At 39.5% G+C, this 20,433-nt stretch overlaps 1 protein-coding gene across 7 annotated transcripts in view; it reads right to left on the bottom strand.

The window, feature by feature from the left end:
- Positions 1 to 20,433, bottom strand: part of RPS6KC1 (ribosomal protein S6 kinase C1) — a 117,166-nt gene that overhangs the window by 71,115 nt on the left and 25,618 nt on the right. For 6 of the 7 annotated variants that reach the window (XM_043543669.1, XM_043543667.1, XM_043543666.1 and 3 more), the window contains 5 exons: positions 17,035 to 17,155; positions 9,921 to 10,036; positions 7,426 to 7,519; positions 2,513 to 2,572; positions 1,310 to 1,678 (listed from right to left, as the gene is read on the bottom strand). In XM_043543669.1, coding sequence (XP_043399604.1) covers positions 1,310 to 1,607 — 298 coding nt within the window. In that variant the 5' untranslated portion in view covers positions 1,608 to 1,678; positions 2,513 to 2,572; positions 7,426 to 7,519; positions 9,921 to 10,036; positions 17,035 to 17,155. Of the gene's footprint in view, positions 1 to 1,309; positions 1,679 to 2,512; positions 2,573 to 7,425; positions 7,520 to 9,920; positions 10,037 to 17,034; positions 17,156 to 20,433 lie in introns of those variants that run through there. The other variant, XM_037895730.2, reaches the window with a different exon arrangement.

The raw sequence follows: 20,433 nt of genomic DNA on the forward strand, positions 1-20,433 counted from the left end.
GAATGAAAAGCATGTTGATAATATGGATAAGTAGGGATAAGATGCCATTGAAAAGCTATGACGTGCAGTCATCCTAATGACATGACTCCCAGAGAGAAGGAAAGAGATAGATTTACAAACAGTGAGTTGGCTCATCTCTAGCAGAGGATAAGCACATACTCTTGTCCACCACCTACATTTTGCATCACCTACAATACTATTCCTATTATTTTCTCCCTGCCAGTGTAAAAAGCAGCACAATATGCAACATCCATTCACAGAACCATACAGGGGCCCCTCCAGAGGATCGATGCTGTGTGTCCTTATGAAATACAATAAAAATCTGAAAGCCAGTCTGTCTGGAACTACTGGAGTTAATTTCTGAATCCACCCAGTCGATCTGTGGTTAGGGCTCTGCACTGTCAAATGAGACCTGGACCTGGATTCCAGTCTTCTGTTCTCAGCAGGTTAGCATGCGATGGAAGTACTGCACAGGCTCTGAATTCACTCCTATACAAAGTCACACGCAACTGCTCTGCTACAATTCCTGCAGCCAGACCAGAAGTTAATACTAATATATTTTAGTTTTCATTGGCTTGAAAGGCTGCTGTAATTTGGGGCTTTTAGGGATCAGAGATGGAAGAGAGAAAACCCTTCCTTGAGTGGCAAGCAGGATGTTCTGTTGTTTAACTTCAGCATTTCCAAACTGACATTTTACAGGGATGAGGTCATGTGTGAATACAATTCTGTTCTCCTCTAGCAATGAAAACAGCTCTATAATACAGAATTTGGAAAACCATTTATATGTATATGCGTCTTTCAGCTAGAGAAGGCAAAAGGGTCTAGTGGACTAGGAAGAAGGCTGGGAGGCAGAAACACTTCCGCTCCCTGATGTGTTTGGAAAGTTAACCTGAGTCTGTTTCCCCATGTGTCAAAAGGGGATAATTAACCCTCAATTAACCATGTAAGTTAAGTTATGTTACAACAGTTCTGCAAATTCTGAGTATTATAGATAATCATTCCCAATGGTACATAAAGAATAATTCATGTGTAATAAAAGGAATATTTACAGGAGTATACTAGACAGAGAAGACAAACTGCAACTCAGCATTTAGATTGTGGTTGTGCTTCAGGTTTGAAAAGAGAACAGGTATTTGACACTCAGCGTTACTGTTCGAAAACAGTCTCAGATAAGAAAACACATTTCAGTTCTCAGCTACACATATCATTTGCCATTTAACAGAACCTCTTTAGCACTTACTAAATTGTTGTTATTAATAGAAGACTAACATATCAAAGAAGTCATCCAATGCAGTGGGAAGATCCATACCTTGAACACCTTCCAGGAGTAGATCGACCCCTCTCCGATAAAAGCTAAAGGCAGCTTCATAATCTTCTTCTTCCTCCTTCTTCAAGGCCAGCTTTATCAGCTCCCCCGCTTTCTCCAAGTAATCATGTTTGCCAAGCTTGTGTCTTAAGCTCCCAGTAAACAGACTACGGCTCTCACTCTCCCTCTCGCCTTCAGGTTTGCTCCACTCACAATCATAAGCAACAGCACCTTGTCCTAAGGATTCTGAAGCAAGGCTGAGACCAAAAGCTCTACTGGGAGAATTTTGGTTGGATGCCATTCCATCATCTAATTCAGCAAGAGAGTCTACATCGACTGTCAAAGAGATGAGGTCACTATCACTGGAGAAACCTGGAAGTATGATCACAAGTGTGTACAAAGAAATGAAAGCGGCTAGTATTAGTATTTCTACAAATACTCTGAGAAAACAATTTCTTTCTTGTTACCCACCATGTATACTCAAGTTAAGCCTCTATAACTTTTGTAGCATCTCTGGTGTAGGTCAGAAGGACTACTAATGATCTGATTTCCTCCTCTACCATAAGTGCCCTTTGGAATTCTCTATCACAAGACTTGCCATTCCTCTTCCATTTTGAATTTCAAACCTACAGACTCTTTACCTCACCTGTTTTTTTGATGTATATCATCACAAGACTTCAAGGGTAGAACTAGCGTTATATACCAGCACTCTCTTGGGACCTCAAGATTTTTGAGTTCCTGTGGAAGAAGCCCAATTTTCTCCAAGTTGGCAAAAGGCTTCCAAAAGCAACTCTCAGACCAAATTCCTCACTATAACAATGAGAATGCAAGGAGACTAAGCAACTAGCAGCCAATCTATACCTTCAGAACCCACTCTCATTTGGGCTCCTGGAAATTACACAGCTAACCCTACTTGTGTGGATGATGCTACAAAATGAATTCAGGCTGCAATTGCTTACTGTTTAAAAAAAAAAAACACTTCACTTGTTGCTTTAAGTTAGTAAGACTAAGTGGCCCAAGTTGTTAAATTACCAATTAGATATTTGTGACCCATTGGTTTCAAATAAATTTTAATATATAGGTTATCATTTTTCTCTCTGTATATATTATAATGTCTAAAAGGCACCAAGTTTCAACTCGAAAAATATTCTTTTTGGTATTTGACTATATGGCAGATATATAAACAAAGCTATTTCTAGATCTCACCTCCACATTCTGATTGGCTGGTAAGCGTCACATCATCGAGTCCACTTAAATCCTTTTGAACTAAAAAGGACAGAGGGGAAAGGCATTAGATATATTTTTATATCACAGAATATAAGTTAATTTAATATCAAGCAAAGGGAAGAAGAGACTTATTGATGCAGTCTTATCGCAGATAGAGAAGTGTATCTGAAGCAACTGCACTCAAACCTGCTTTCAAATGTATTCACTTTGGATTGCCAGAACAGCGACATCATCATAACTATGATTTTAATTCTTTCAATTCCTTGAGGCCTTAAAGGTTTAAAAAGATTAAACAGCAAAGGTGCCTATTTAGGGGAACTACATGAAGCCTCAGTAGCGCATTACTGTATCCAAATTCAACTGTGATGATGGCATTTAATCCCAATATAGACTATTCTGCTCCTCCACAATTCTTACGGAAATTTAAGATTTGAGGGACTTGCAAACATGCATACGCTTTAAGACGACGCACAAGCTTTCAATCTGGAAAACAATATTCCAGAATAATATCCTGCACCAGATGTCTGGAATAAGCCATGAACTTGGCACTGCCAGCTGGACCGCAAATGGGAGTTTGTTTTATCATCTTGCCACACATACCCATTGAAGCAATAAATGAATGGGCAAAAGAAAATTCTGAGATAAACCCTGAAGTCTGCTGTCTTGTGCATTATCATTGCAGGCAAGAGATTCTCCACACCACCAGGTAATGTTTCATGACTCAGGTGGTTCTCAAACAAAAACAAATTCCTTTAGACTTTCTCCAAAGCTCTAGAGACAGAGTTTGGGGGGGAAACCCCACTCACCTTCTCATGAAGGATGAGCAGAATTTTTGCCTAGAAAAGTGGTCTTTGGAGACACTAGTTCCTTTAAGGGGAGTGAGGGGGAAGAGGAGGCAGGAAGTAGAGCCACTCCCATTTGTTCTTTCAGGAAAAAGCCTGGGGGAAGGCAGAGAGAGTGCAGGGCACCACTGTTCTTTTGCAGGAGGCAAGGAGCGTGGTACAGGCACCACTTCCATTCTAAGGGCATGTCTTCACTAGCAACATTAAAGCACTGCCACGGCAGCACTTTAACATGGCTGTGCAGTTGTGGCACCAGCGCTGGGAGAGAGCTCTCCCAGCCCTGTAAACAGGACCACCCCCACGAGGGGAGTACCTACCAGCACTGGGCGCCTACGCTGCCACTTTACAGCGCTGAAACTTGCAGCGCTCGGGGGGGTGTTTATTCACACCCCTGAGGGAGAAAGTTGCAGCGCTGTAAAGTGGAAGTGCAGACAAGGCATAAGAGAAGCAGGAGGAGGAACAGAGATTGCTGGGAAGCAGAGAGTCTCCTGCGGGTCCTAGAGCTCTGCAAAAGGGAGAGGGCCTGAACTCCTCACCAGGTGGGCAAGGGGAGAGCAGACAATTCACTAATAAGGGAGAGTGCACTTGGAGAATCTATCATTTGTGCATTTATAGGTGAACCCATAATTTAGGTGCTGAGAGCCCAGAATTTATTAACTGGGGTGGTCAGTTGATTTTGTTTATGGGAAACAGCAATTAGCTAGGAGTGTGGGTTGAAGAAGCATTGATTTATGGGTGAAGTTATGTAGATGTGGCAATATATGTTAAATAAGTGTGGTTTTAGATGCGGGGTATACAGGCCCTCCAGACTAGCAGACTTAGTTTTTCCCCCATTGTAAATAATGGGTATGTCAACACTGCAAAAACAGACCTGGAGCAACAAATCTTAAAGCCCAGGTCAACCGACTTGGGCTCACTCATACTGCGGGGCTAAAACTAGCAGTGTGGACGTTCCCTCTTGTGCTGAGTCCAGGCTCTATAACCTGGTGAGGGGTGGATTTTGGATCCTGTGCTCCAGCCAGAACCAGAACGTCTACACTGCTATTTTTAGTCCCACGCCACAAACTCTGCGAGCGCAAGTCAGTTGGCCCAGGCTCTGAGACTTGCTGCCACGCATCTTTTTTTTGGCAGTGTAGACCTACCCATCATCACATCTTTTCCTATTAGTGTCCTTAGAAGTGGATGGCTTAGCTATACTTGCCTGTTTAAAAATAAACAAGAAGATCACAAGAGAGGAAATAATGGTTAAGATGTTAAGAAAGTTCACAAAAATAAGTGACAAGGTCACTTCTGAACTAGTCCTTAGTATCCAACTTTCCAGCTGGATGATACATTGAAACTGTTCTCTGGGTGGGGCCAGGCCATGAATGGATTCATTTTTGGGGACGAGAAGGTGGCCATGATAATGCACATAGAAAGAAAGACTCCCTAAGTCACTTGTCTAGAGGATTTGGCAATTGGTGTAGGGGGAGAATAACTAGGGGAGGGGGAGAGGTTGGTACGATGTGTATATGTACATGCTTGCAAGGTAGAAGAGGGGCCACTGCTTGTTTGGAGATAAAGGAACATTACACATTTGTATTGTGACGCAGCTAACAGGGGATGAGTACTCAGGGTTAAAAAAAATTAACAGGCCAAATTACCGTACTTGTGTACACCCCATGGGTTCAGTGGGATTGCACATCGCTTATAATGCTGTATTTGGTCCAGTCTAATATTTTGCTACGGAGTGAGGTTTCAGAATTAATATGGCATCCTATCTGAGCATATTGTTAACATCTACCATCATACTAGTATGAATAATGATTATGAAGGCCATTAACCCTCATCCTTCAAGCATCAGCTACTATGAAGTGATAAATAAAGTTGCAAACAATTGTCCAGGTCTAGCTGAGGAAATTTGCACTCCTCATAAGATTACGGACCACTGCCAGATGCATTGGCTTGTTCTGGTGTAGGCACTCCTCTATTCACATGTAGTTTTCTGCTTGGAATGGCGTTTCAGATGCTGACTCAACCATATTGAAAGATTTTTTCATTTTTATACACAAAACTCCAACAAATGAAATCTTTATACATAAACCATACTGAAAGAAAAAAATCTCTCTCTCCAAGGTACTCTGTTTCAGAAAAAAACTACAAAATAGATGTTGATTTTCCTACTCTCTGAACTTTAGAAATGCTTTTTGTTAGGTTGTTCACTCTCTCTCTATTTGTTGTTAAAATACTTTTTACCTCTGGAAATGAAGCCTCCATCTTTACACCCAGGTTTTGAAACACTGATGTTAACAGAAGCCAAAATAATGAAATGAATTTAAGTACTAGTCCCCTTCACTGTAGTGTCCAAGTGTCTAAAGAATCATAACCAAGATTTTAAAAGGAGGGTGCTTAAAATTAGGCTGTTGAAATCAGCGACCTGACTTTTCAGAGGGGCTGAGCATCCAAAGCAGTGTATTTAACATCACTGGGAGCTGTGGCTACTCCGCCCTCCTGAAAACTAAGGCCTCTGATTTCAGGAGCCTAACGTTAGGCACTCTCCACACACACACACACACATCCGCTTTTTTTTTTTTTTTTAAATAAGATTTGGCCCTTAACTAGTGCACCACGCAGTTTAAAAAGGCAACTGAGAGCCTGTTCATTGATCTAGCAGGGGTCATTGACAATGCCATGCAGGAAACCCAAATTCATCTTCCGAAGCCGGGTTTGCTAAGGACTGCTACAGAGTCCGCATTTATAGCCCCTGGAAACTAGAGAGTCAAGAGTGAGAGAATGCTACAGATCCTTCATAAGTAAATCCCCTCATCAGTTCCCTTTCAAAAAAGGGAGTCCTAAAATCATTTAAAGGACCCACAGTTATCCCAAGGCTCTAGAGTGTGTGTGTGGGCGGGAGGTGGCAGAATAGGACTTGGAAGCACTTGCATTTAACAACGTTAAACATGCCTGGAACAGGAATACAAGTCTAGACGTTTGCATAAATCAGGAGGGGGGGAAAAAGTCACAGTTGAGTACTAGTACTGCCATCTAGAGGATTTGAATATAATTATTTCTCGTTTTCAGCGCTGGTTTTGAATTAATTGTTCTATCCCAGTAATCTGGTTAGATTATAGGCTTTAAGAAAGGACAGCAACCTAGAAACTACATTTATGCCTGACAATGTATATCCTGTAGTTGCAAACACTATTGAAAATTACTATATCGGAATAAGAAAATATACTTCTGTATTTTTTCAAGTTCGTTCACTTTCTGCATTCTACAGAACATAGCGTCTAATCAGTTTCAGTTTTTCCTTAATAATCAATGTGTTTCTCCCTTCCTAAAAAGGGCCCTTGTAAATTTCACATGGAGAAGGAGAATGGTCCAGGAGTCAGGGCACTAGCCTAGCACTTGGGAAACATGGGCTCTATTTCTTACTCTGCCACAGACTTTCTATGTGACCTTAGGCAAGTCAGTCACTTAGCCTTTTCTCTGTCTCAGTTCCTCATCCGTAACATGAGGATCGTACCAGCACTTCCCTACCTCACAGGGGTGTTGTGAAGATAGCTAGACTAAAGGTTGTGAGTCACTCAGCTACTATGATGGAGGCCACATAAATACCTAAAATATATAATCAAGTAGCAGAGAGATCCTTGTAAACATTTTACAAAGGAATTTTTAAAAAGGACACACTGTGTGAAGGTTGCACATTGGAATCTGGGGTTTAGAAAAAATAATCAAACAGTGCCCTTTTAAAAGTCATTACCTTTAGATATGATAGCTACCTTCAAGGGCTAAACAGCTCAACAGTTTGTTCCCTTGTTTGGACAAGCAAAATAGTCAGTCATTATTATATTAGCTTCTGTAAGTTTTAAGAAACTTAAATCAACACATACATAGAATATACTATACAAGTAATTGTGAGACTTAAACATCAAGAGATTCTAAGAAAGGCCACATAAACCTGTAGCCTTCTAGCACTGAAAGCTTTTGGAGGGTGGTTTTTTTTTTGTTTTTTTTAAATAGCTTATAAAAAATCCAAGAGGTCAGATTATATCACAGAAGAAAACCAACCTTCAGAACTGCAGTCAGATAAGCTGTCAATCAGGGAATCAGATAAAGGCTCAACAGGACCAATCAATTCAGATCCATCATGCACCTCACCACCCTGAAAAAAGGAAGAAAAATATGCATTTAACTGTTATGTACCAGGTACAGTCTCATTATCATACAACAGCAAAGAAGGAGGACGTGGTCAATTGGGTTTAAGAGATCTATTCAGCTTCCAATTTGTTTAACTTTAAATCAACTAGTCATTGAACTGAACTAATTGAATAAGCTGAAATGAAGAAAATATTCTCCCTATATTTGCTGTAGAGGTTACTGTTGTCAAAAGCTGGTTCTGCACTGCAACAAACTCTGGTTCCAGATGCTTAGCCAGTGAATTCCACCAGTTCAGAGGTCTGACTTCTTAAAAATGTGGCAGCAAACATGTATAGTAGAACCTCAACGTTACGAACATCTTGGGAATGAAGGTTGTTTGTAACTGTGAACAAGATGTTATGGTTGTTCTTTAAATAGTTCACAACTGAACCTTGACTCAATACAGCTTTGAAACTTTCCCTTAATTTTTTAGTAGTTTATGTTTTACACAGAACTGTATTTGCTGGGGTGGGGGGGGGAGGAGGCGTGTCTTTGCTGCTGCCCGATTACATACTTCTGGTTCAAAATAAGATGTGTGGTTAACTGGTCAGTTCGTAACTTTGGTGTTCGTAACTCTGAGGTTCTACTGTACTGTTTAATATTATTTTTGTATTTAATTTAAATTATTTTAATATATTATAGTAAGTTTATGCCTTAGCATAGGTTTATTTTAAAAAACTACCGTATATAATTTTTTTTAAATCCAACTTAAAATTAAAAAAAAAAAGTCTACTGATCAGACACCCACAGTCTGGTCACTGCAGGTGTGGGAGGCACTGACTCACCACCCAAGCCAGCCTCTACTCAGGTGGCTCCAGCTCCCAGGCCCGGCTTTGCAAGCGAGTCCCTCCCAACCCACGCAGGGAAGCGGGGAGAGGTGAAAAGCAGCAAGTGACGGAGGAAGCGGGAAAGAGGAGCAAATGGGCGCAGGGCCTCAGGGGAAAGGAGCAGAGGAGGTTCCGGCATTCCTTCTGTAGTGTCCGGTTTTTAAACGTTACAAAGTTGGCAACCCTAGGTACAGATGCTTTTTCTAATTTAAGATGGACACTCAAGTACTTTAGGTCATAAATTTATTTTTCTTAAGCAAGAAAGGGGTTTTTATTGTGTGTTTTTAAACCACACAAAACCGAATCAAAATAGAAATATTTTCAAAAAATAACCCAAGGACAAAGTGCAGTTGTTGCAGTACAAGACAACAAAGTGGAACAGTCCAGCCTATTAACAGTGTCAATACCAAAGCTGGATGTGAATTAAAATAAGCATTTTAAAATTAATTTTTTCATAATGTGTTAAAGGTAAAAATACTCACCTATATGAAGGATGATTTTTATCTTTATATCACTATAAACACATAGGCTCTGAACTTCAGACATCTATGCAATCTCATTGATTTCAATTGGACTATTTATGTATGTAAAAGCGGCAACGAGTCCTGTGGCACCTTATAGACTAACAGACATATTGGAGCATAAGCTTTCATGGATGAATACCCACTTCGTCAGATGCATGTAGTGGAAATTTCCAGAGGCAGGTATATATATTTATATTTATTTATACAGGACTCTTTGCTGCTTTTACAGATCCAGACTAACACGGCTACTCCTCTGATATGTATGTAAAGTTAATCATGTATATATGTGTTTGCAGGATTGGGGACTAATAATAAAACATACATTGTAAGAAGCTTTTAGATTTATCTTCTGTAAATCAAACATTTTAAAATGTTACTCTGCATATGGTGCTTTCAATATGGAAAGAACTATATGCTGGGATTTTTATATTAAAATCCCAAACAAGTTAATTACTGTCCTAAACCACATCCTGGAGTTTGGTTACCATAAATAGTTATGCGCTGCAAAAGCTGTAGTGGTTTGCACATGGCTTCCTACATACAATATTTGTTTTGTTACAGAACTGTGTTACAATCCCTAATGACAGTCAATACTGAAAAGTTTAACTAGTTTTCCCTTGGTTCAAAGTATATTAATAGCAGCATAAAAATACAGAAATAGTTATACTTTATTATTTCCCTCCAGAGCATCTTGGATCAAATAGCATTGGTATTGCTTTCCAGACCTCCAGTATGTTTAATAAGTCAATGAAAAAAAATCAAAGCCCTTTCCCTGAGCACCCTACAGAATATTGGCAATTTAACAAGTAAGGACACTGTACTTACCCTCTAAGGGCACCACTTCCAGCTCCCAGCCAAGTCAATGGAAAGACTCCCATTTACCTTAAAGAGGGCATCTGATCAGGCCTAAAGTCACTTCACAATTTACGGAGTAAAGGAGCAGCAGCATTAAAACTTTATTTGTATCGCTATTTAGACGAAGCACATCTGAATTACCACAGAAATATTAACAAACCTGAAAAAAGTCTTCAAACTGTTTGCTCTTATATAGAGCAGGGATGTTGGCAGAAAACTGCAGCAGATCTTCAGCACATTGTCTTCTTTCTTTAATCACAGATTCATCAAACCGCCCTAGAACAGAAATATGAATTGACATTTTTTAGAAATAACTAAAGTGAACATTTACTTTACAAGAAACCCTCAGAAGAGAATGCCCTGCATCTATGAGAGTCACTCAAATGCTTCAGGAGAGACTGTGCAATCTTCACACTTCGGAGTCTCAATTGTCCCTAGAGTCTCGTCTTCTGCAATCCACTTAAGTGATGAAAGCTGGCAGCCACGACAGGAATCCTTGGCTCTCTCGTTCTAAGAATATGTGAGGCAACACTCTTGATTAGCCAAAAGACACTAACATATGTCCACTGAGATCTAAAAGTAACTGATACACGCTCTATTTGACAATACACTCGTCAATGTCAGTCTTAATTATGGCCCCAATCCTGGAAGGAGCTGAGCACTCGCCACTCACTCTCCAAAAAGCATGCAGGGAAAGAGTAGAGGGAGTGCTACTAAAATCCAGATGATAGATCTCCATAATATTCTCTCTCTATTGCCTCGGAGGTCCTTTACGGAGACGATAAGCAGTGTCAGGGACACCCAGCCATGTTGGAGCCACGCTGCCAGTCACCAAGGATGGTAACAAAGCACTAGCCTTCCCTCCAGGATAGCTCCTGGCTCCACGCAGGAGGGTGTTCCTTTCCTCATGGATACAAAAGGATTGCAGAGCTGTGAGGCAGCACAGCCTTCAAAATTCACACTGCTTCCCCATGCCATGCCCCAAGTCCCTCCCACCGAAGGAGAGATTATTAAGGCTCACCTTAGAGTCCCCTCCTTCCCTTCCCTCCCAACAACTGGGGGAAGCAGTGAAGGAATAATCTGGCCTATTAATTATATGCACACACTATGCAACTGAACCTCACTTCCTATAGGCTTTCATACCAATTATGTCACAGCTACTTTATCATGAAAATTGACAGTTACAAGTTTAAAACAAAAGATAAAGGGACAGAAGTTAAGGGGAACAGACCAGAGAGAACAGAATAGATGGCACGCACTTCTGCATAGAGGAACAAGAGACTGGGAGACAAATTCAAGAAAGAGCACCTCCACTGCAGCATGGCATAAAATAAGGCTGCCTGACAACACTGAAAGCTAACTTTGAAGGTGACTGTAGAAAACCACATAGAACAAAAAAAAAACAAACCTCATTTACATTAGGGGCATGCAAAAAAGAATAATAATAATAATCCAGATAGAAAGTGTCAAAGTAGGATTTTTTTCAGCAGTCCCTCAAATGAACAGTTTCCACATGGTAGTGGGGAAAAGAAAAAGCCCCTCTCCCCCGCCCCACCCCCAACCAGGATCAATGTCTAAGTTCACAAAGCAGCGTTTGGGGTGTGGACTGGTATGTTTTTCTAAACTAACAAGGACAGAATATGGAGAAAAAAAAAATCTCACCTCAGTAAACTGCAGTGACTGAAATAGCATGGTCTTACAAGTCTGAACTCTAAATACAACAAACATACTGACTTAAATAACAGAAACCCTGCTGAAAAAGACGTCAAACAGCCAGCTAAGTTGGAACCTATAACATTGACAAAAAGCACACTGCGCATTTGAACTATCCCATTAAAAGTTTAGCAATTGCAATGCTTTTTAGTTCTTTAACTCATGCCGTCTCTGTAGGGCCACTATCAACTATAATACTCGGAGGTCAGAAGTAGAAATATCAGCTCACATTGGCTTGTCTGTGCACTATATATAAGTGCACCCACTTGAGTAAAGCCATGTCACTGACAGCAGTCAGAAAAACTGATCACAGTGATGGCTCCCATTTCCTACACTCACCCGCCCCACTCCCCCTCATATTCTCAAGTTGGCAATCTTGTTAACTGCTTCTATATTTGGATGGATCTGTCTCTAACTTCTCAACCATAAATCCTGAGGGGAATTCTGTACCAAAAAAATTAAAATTCTGTGTGCAATATTTTAAAATTCTGTAAAATTCTGCATATTTTTTGTCAAAATAATGCAATATAATCCAGCTAGTTTTAATTATTTTGGTAATTTATTTAAACTACAATACAATGGATGGAGAATGGTAGTGGGGAGCATTGGAGGAAATCACCAAACCCGCTCTGTCTAATAATAATGTAGCTAGTATTGACCCTTTACTTCTAGTTGTTAGTCAACAAATATATGCAGCCATATGCTATGCTAAAATCATCACTGTCACCTTCAATTCCCTGCATCTCTTGGCCAACCTAAAATACAGTTTCAGACTCTTCAGGGCAACCACCATGTCTTCTGTTTTCTCTCAAGTACTGTGCACATCCATGATGCTACATAAACAAGAGTAATACTCTTGTTTTGCAAATATGTGAACAGCTGTGCATAGAGATTACAATGGGTCAAAAACTAGTACCTCAGATTATGTTCCCTTCACGTTTCATGGTTGTGCGGGAATCAAAATGAATCTCTGCAGCCAAACTGAGAATGGTCATTTCCTAGAAACAGATACTAGGATACTTTAACGGTAACAGCCACATGACAATTCAAAGAAGTTTTAACAGCTGGATCTGTTATCAGCACTTTAAATTCCCATGTTCCATGCCAATGTGTTTTTTCCTGTGAGGAGGGTGGAAAAAGTCCAGGTGAAGTACAGGAAAGCAATATGAATTTTCCCCAAAAGGTTTCATCCTGTGATATAACCAGCACTATTACACCAGAAAAAAAAAATACACACACTACAGCTTTTCATTTTCAAAAGTTGTGGGACTAAAGCATGAAATATAAACATTCCAGTTCTGCAGATCTCTCAACTATTTATTCCACTAAAGGTGGAAGTGTATCATGGCTCTTCCATTTCCACACAGTCCTTGATGCCTCAGAGCGTTCTCTTCAGCTCTTTAAGTGCTACAACCTGGGACTCTGTACAAGTTTAATATTTTCTGTACAGAAAATAAGAGCAGCTGTAACAACTGATAAAGCTCATTTGGAAACTGCATCATCTGCTATTCTTTGTACTAAAATGACAAAGTTTTAAAAAATATACACGTTTTCAGAAGTCAGCAACTAATGACAGTGCTAACAAATAACCAGTTTAAAGGCTACCACAAAGGGAACAAAAATCACATGACGGAAGGAAGAATACAGAAAAGCATCAATTGCTAATGTAGAGTTAGAGGAAAAGGAATTAATATACAAATGGGACTGATCTTGCAGTTCAAAATAAAACGCTACTCATGAAAATAAAATACCTATATGCAACAACTCAAAATGTACCAACATTTCACTTTGTCCTCCACTAAACAAGCAACCATAACTGATCTTCTGAAGAAAGATGCCCTGAATAATTTTAAGAAATGCCTCAACTGGAATAAAAGGCAGCTTCATCCATTTTTATTCCTTTTTAGCTTTCCAAGAAGTTATCATTTTAACTTGTTATGCATTACCTCTTTTCCTGGGCTTTCCTGTTGCTCTTATTTCAAATGTGATTTTTTTTAAAAGAAAGGCTCTTTGTACAAGAAGTGAAAAAGAACTACACTGAATACTTTTGTAGATTCTCTCCCCTTATATTCTATACTGTAGCCATTTGTGAGTGTATAAAACAATAGAATAAGGCTGTCTTTCAGAAGAGATTTCACCCACAATTCTACTCCAGCTCACAGGGCTTGAGCAAGACTGGCTAGCCTCAGATTTAAGATTTCCATCCATTTTAATTACTTTTAAAATCTCTCTCAAGAACTCTTAGTTTCTTTTTTGGGTATCTTACCCTATACGGCTTTATAAAGGGATCTATTCTCCTCTCCACTCCTAGAGCATATCTTTGTTTTCAATTTAAATCTTGGACAGCAAATATCAGCTTTGAAAGCATCCTGGACAATGATCATGCTACTCTGTAAATTAGATACAAAATCAATTCGAGATTATATTGATAATATATTCTCCACTTAATTATGCAGCGTGCAAGTGCTGACATGGAACTGATATTCACCTCGGATCCAATTTCACAGATAAGCAAAATAAAAACAACATTAAATGCAATTCAGTCTCAGCTCTGGAAGAGAGCCAAAGCTCTCTGTGTACTTCAGGGGACTCTACGCAGGCATCCATAAAATCCACATCACAACTCAATTTTCTTGCAGATCACTTACATGTTTCACATCCACTATTAGTTATCAGAAGGAAACACCATTTTGTGTTAAATACAATAGGATCAGGTAACATGTAGTGACACCTATAATTAAGGTTTCAGAGTAGTAGCCATGTTAGTCTGTACCCGCATCATGTGCCAGCAATGCCCCTCTGCCATGTACATTGGCCAAACCGTCTCTACGCAAAAGTCTCTACGCAAAAGAATAAATGGACACAAATCTGACATCAGGAATCATAACATTCAAAAACCGGTAGGAGAACATGTCAAACTCTCTGGCCACTCACTAAAAGACTTAAGCTTATGCTCTAATAAATTTGTTAGTCTCTAAGGTGCCATAAGTACTCCTGTTCTTTTTACCTATAATTAAGGTTACCTTACACGCTTCATTATAAGACCCTGATTTCAGTTGCTTATAAAAGACTCTGCAACTTTAACGATTCAGGCTGAACTTTTCCAAGTGGGGCATCTGCCTCAAAATGAGTTTTATTTGGAAAGTTTTAGCTGAACCATCTCTGAATAAAGCAGGGGCTCCATGGGACAAAAATATAGTATATGATCATGTAATTGAAGTCTGTTATAACATACGTGCACAAGGGGGCCAAATTAAGATTGAACAGGCAATCTTAATTCTGGCATTTTAATTCAGACTTTTAAGTGCTTGACTTTGCAACTTTAGCGTTCTTTTAACATAGGTTTTTGTGTGCAACAGTAAGTAGAGGATAGAGAAAATGCACAATGTATCTTGAAAAGACAAAAAACTAATGTACATGGTAGTTCTACCAAGAGATACTGTTAAGGAATAAAGCCCAATTCTGCAGTCATTGTGAGTGCAGACCTTTCCTTGAAGTTTTCAGGATTTTTGAGCACAGAGCAGGGTCTGACTCATGCTTAATCACTGTGGAGAAACCACCAGAAAGCTCCTAAAACTATTACAATAATCAGGCCCCTTGAAGTATTTGTTAGCATTGAATTAGTATCCTGAATGAATTCAAAACATTAATAAGAGTGAGATTTTTACTTTCAGTCTATGTACATTTTAATATGTCTAGCTTTAGACTGTTCTTAACTGAGAAGTTAAGTATTTGTAGGGTGCTATAAACACAGGTACGGTGAAGAGATGATAGTATTGCCACTAAATTATAGTTATTTTGAGGGGGGAAATCCTTAAATTTAGAATTTTCAGTTGTGAACACAGTGTTAGCTTTGCCAATTTGAAATTTGGCAAAAATGGTGTAATCACTTTTAATCTTAAAAAAAAAACAAAATTAAAATGGTCAAAATAATTCCATTTTAAAAATTATAGACACATATACATACAAGTGTTTGCTAGGTACTCTATATAGGGATAAGTAAACTGCCTAGTACAGGCAATATCCTGCCCTAGTATTGGCAATATCCTCAACCATTCCTAGATACCACATGCATATCATCTTTTAGAAAGAGAATTAATGGAATAAGAGGCCATAGTCCCATTTTGTCTTGCTGAGCACAAAGCTCTCTGAAATAAGAATACTCTAATTACAAAAATAGACCTGAACAGCTTTGGATTTTCCACATAAATGTGTAAGTAAACAAAATTTTGCACGATGATTATTATGGCATAATGCTCAAAAACCAGGAATGTTTCTAAAGGATTTGAGGAAGGGAGGTTCCTACTGCAATTAGGTTCAGAGTCAACTATGTAATAAATAATACATATGTGAAGAAGAGGTTTACTTTTAATTATGTGTCTTTGGGTTCAAGCTACAGAGCCTATTCTCCCTTTGATGTTTTAAAGGTAATCGGAGTTGTACGCACTTATTGAAAAGTGTGGGTTTAGTACCCGCTATGAAAAACCTATAGTAAGCTTAAGGTTAGGACAAAAAACACAAGCAATTCTACACTGAGGAAGACACCCAGGACAAACCCATTTCTTCTTAAAATGGAGCACATTAATCCACTTTAAAACCTTAACATTACATTTCTTGTTGGGAGTAACAGTTTTCAACTTTTTTTGGATTTATTATAATTATACAGTTTGTTCCAATACAGCTTCCAATACCTGGAGTTGTTCCACTTTATTAGATGTCCATTTGATTTCACTTTTAAAGCTTGATCACCTACGTCAAAAGTTAATTCTCAAATACTTCTTAAAAAATAATTCTTCAAGGAAACACATTTATAAACAGTTTCCATTAAATAACTCACATTTTCTGAAGCTCTACCTCTTCTCATTTTTATTACTAAGGACAATAATATAAAGATCTGTGTTCCTAAGAGCTAGTTAGTTCTTGCTACTTATTCCTCACCTGAAGTTATAATCCTCTGATGCAATAACCGGTTGCTGTAGATATAATGGTGATGTCAAAAACATAATTAGATAAAACTGGGAATGAACATCAAATGTAGATTAATTTCCTAAGAGACAAAAATCCTTTCCTTCACTAAATAGTTTAATAATGTAATATAAATAGATCATTAAAAATTACAACCATCTTTTTGGTGTAAGAACAAATGTAATTATTTTGTTTTGTAGCTGACAGCATACAAGTGTTAGTCACATAGCTAATATTTGTTACAGATTGCAAACTCCTCAGAACAGGGACCTTATGTTTTTATGCCTGTAAAGTGCAACATACATCCATAAACATTCAGAGCATATAGTTCTTTAACTGAAAGCAAACAAGAGGATACAGTCTATGTTATTTTGATAACTTCAGTACAAGTCAATAACTTTACAGCCACAGAACTGTGATCCACCCATATCTCATTAAGATCCTCATAATAAGACAAAGACTTAACTACTAAAACCAAGTAAGTTTTAGCAGTAGCATGTACAAAGGTGCAGCTGGCAGCTCCAGAATGAGAGGTATTTATGACTCATTAGCTAATATCGAACAGTTTTAGAAATTCAAAAAGAAGGCATGCTTACCAAATACTATTGCTTTGGCAAAAGGCGGAAACAATTCTGTATGCCTGTTTACGTTTTTATGAATTTGCCAGAGATCTTTGTGCAGTTTCTTAAAGTCACTGTATCTCTTCCAAACAACAATCTGAAACAGAAAAGGGGGAAAAAAGCATTAATGAGTTTAATAGCTCACAGTGAGGTAATTGTTGCTAAGTGTGGCTGAAAGCAAGAGCAGTTTAACATAATTGCACTAGGTCATCCAAAAAGAGTTGCCAACAAACTCTTTACGAAAATCAAGATGCTAAACAGGTTCTAATTAGTACTTTTAGTGGTTTCTTTTAACAGCTAGCTTAGCAAGTTTCTCCATAGGGGAAAAATTAGACAATAATTTTACGGTCTCTTGTTTGTAAATCGTTCCACTTTACTTTTGAGTGCTCACTACATAAATTCTGTCTTAATAAAGTTGTATTACTCCTACGTTAAAAGCTCGTTTTGTGAGATGCACAGTTCCTTGATCTGACACACACCATGGCACATCAACCAAAATGGTTTTCTCCAATACTTGCACAAAGGGCTATATGGCCTGTTTTCCTTACCTCTATATTCTAAGAGTCAGCGATTACTCAGGCATGCATAACATGCTTTTTGGGCAATAGACAGGATATACTGTGTAGCCCCTGCATCTGGCCTCAAATGCATTGTCTAAGGAAATATGAAGATTACCTATGGCAAGTGTCTTTTAGCTCAGAATCTTTCCTTCTCTTATATCTAATCCGAACAGCTACATATGTAATTATATATGACAACCACAGCCAATCTTTACATATGCACACACCCTGTTCCACTGGCCCCTTTTGACCAACAGAACAATAATGTACAGATGAACAGAGGGGAAAAGCCTAACGGAGGTGATGAAGAGGGGAAGAATGATGCTGCCTTCAATCACACAGTGACTCAATGCTGCACAGGGAACCAAAAGGGGAGGGAGGAAGAAAAAGAAGGATGGGGAGTTATTCTACCTCCACCATACACAACAATACGTTGAGCACCAGCAGGTGAAAAAAATCATGGAGGGGAGAGAGACGAAAGTAGTAAAAACAGAGAATGTTCATGGGACAGGGAATCAGAGACAGAACAATTTGGCCCATAATATTTGTGTGTGTAAAGATCTGATTACCTATAAATGTAAGCATGAATTTAAATAGTTTGCCATGAACATCCCTGAACCAAAAATCCAACACCATGTTCTGTGTAATCTGGGCAAAACCTTTGATTACAGGAGGGCAAGGAGACCACTGGTACATTATAACATTGGCAGGATAAGGATTTCTACATTACTATATTCAACAAAATTTAGCTCCACTCCATAGTTCTACCCAATTGCTGAAAAGTACAAAAGTCAGCTATTAATACAGTTTCCACTGTTTCTTCCCAGTTATTTGTGTTTCACCCTACAATAGCCTGAACTATAAGTGGGGGGAAATTAGGGCCAGGAAAAGAATTCAGCAATTAAATCTGAATCTAACAGACCTAATAAGCTTTGGTTTATGAAAGAGATGAAAGCATTTTATGTGCCAGCTCTGAGTTCATTCAGGCCCTTTGCCCTGTCCTAATCCACATTAAATGTTAAGGTGTAACAACAGTGACAAAACACGTGAAGTATATGCAACAGCATATCCAATTATTTTATCAGTCAAATTCATCTCTCAAGTTTTATGTAGTAAAACACCATGAGACAGATTCCAAGTGAAATATTCCTTTAACTAATTTTAAACAGTTTACTCCCCAGGTAGAAATCTGAAAGTATCAAAATTAAGGACCAAATTTTGTTCATACAAACCAAACCAGAAGTGTATTGAGATATCAAGAATCAGATCTAGTCAAAAGGTTGTTGTCGTTTTCCCTCAATTTGACCCAATTTGGTAGAAAAAAACCCATATTTTGCCGAGGCCAGAGGGCATTCTTAAACTCATTGGTAATGAGAATATGCATAAATCCCAACCCACACTAAAAATATAAACATTAAGGGGAGCTTGCTACAACATGGTTAAAGCTTCAGTGGTGTGGATAGACCTAACCATTTCTTCACCAGTAGGCCATAATAATGGACTGTCCAAAGCTTTAATCTAGATACATCCTAGCCACTCTATAAATTTTAACCATGCTGTAACTAGCTCTCCTGATGCAGTTATGCCGCAAACTCTACTATACTTTGGCCTGGTCTCCACTACAAAGATAGGTTGACATAAGCCACTTTGCATCAACCTTGTTGTGAGTATCTACGCTTAAATGTCTCTCCCACCAATGAAAGTGCTCCTTTACAGCGACACAGTAACACCACCTCCCCAAGCAAACATTGAGCCATGGTCGATATACTGAGGCCAACACAGTGCGAGCACAGATACTGTGTTACCTACGTCAAAACTAACAGTCCTCCAGCAGCTGTCCCACAATGCCAGACACCGACCTCTCTGGTTGCAATCACGAACTCCATGGCCCAGAGTCACAGAGACCGGAAGCCACCCACGCACTTTAAAACCCCATGAATTTTTTAAATGCCTTTTCCTGGTTTTCCAGCTTGATGAGCTCTCTTAGCAGCTCTCCACTGTTGCATGCAACTGCCCAGCTGAAGATGCCAGGTACACACAACAGACCCTCTCCAGCCTGGATTAGACAAGATATATTGGATCTCCTGGACCTGTGAGGAGAAGAGGCTGTGCAAGCACAGCTACGGACCAGCTGTAGAAATGTCAACATCTACAAGCAGATTGCTCAGGGGATGCAGGAGAAGGGGTACAACAGGGCCAAGGAACTGCGGCAAGCAGATGAGAAGACCAGGGAGGCCAACAGTCCATCCGGTGCTGAGCTGAAGACCTGCAACTTTTACAAAGAGCTGCAAGCTATACTAGGTGGAGACTCCATCACTAGAGCACTGCACGGATACAGTATTTACATCCATGTTTGTGGATATCCGCAGATATCCAAGGAGCTACTTGCACATACTAGCTTGACCAAGGACAACTGCCCTTGAGCCTGGTGCCCACTCCCGTGGGCGGGGCTAGGGACAGTAGAGCCACGCTAGAGGAACTGCCACGTGTGGCGCTGGCTCCTGCAAGCGTTGGCCAAAGATGCTGCTGCTTTCGCCGCTGCGGTTCCCAGTAGAGCCCTGCAGCTCCTCAGATATCCACTTTGCAGCCGCAGATATAAATTTTGTATCCGTGCAGGGCTCTATCCACCATCACCCCACACACCACCATGGATATCTCAGAGTCACAGACCCCTGCCATTAGCAGCAAGCACAAGGAGGAGGAGGAGGAGAAGAAGGAGGATGGGGGACATGTGACCAGAGAGGTCCACCTATGCCACAAACCAGGACCCGTTTGAGATTCCACTGCAGTTCAGGCTGGCCCAGCAGACGAGCAC

The sequence above is a fragment of the Chelonia mydas genome, chromosome 3 (assembly GCF_015237465.2).
Source record: "Chelonia mydas isolate rCheMyd1 chromosome 3, rCheMyd1.pri.v2, whole genome shotgun sequence".
NCBI classification, from domain to species: Eukaryota; Metazoa; Chordata; order Testudines; family Cheloniidae; genus Chelonia; species Chelonia mydas.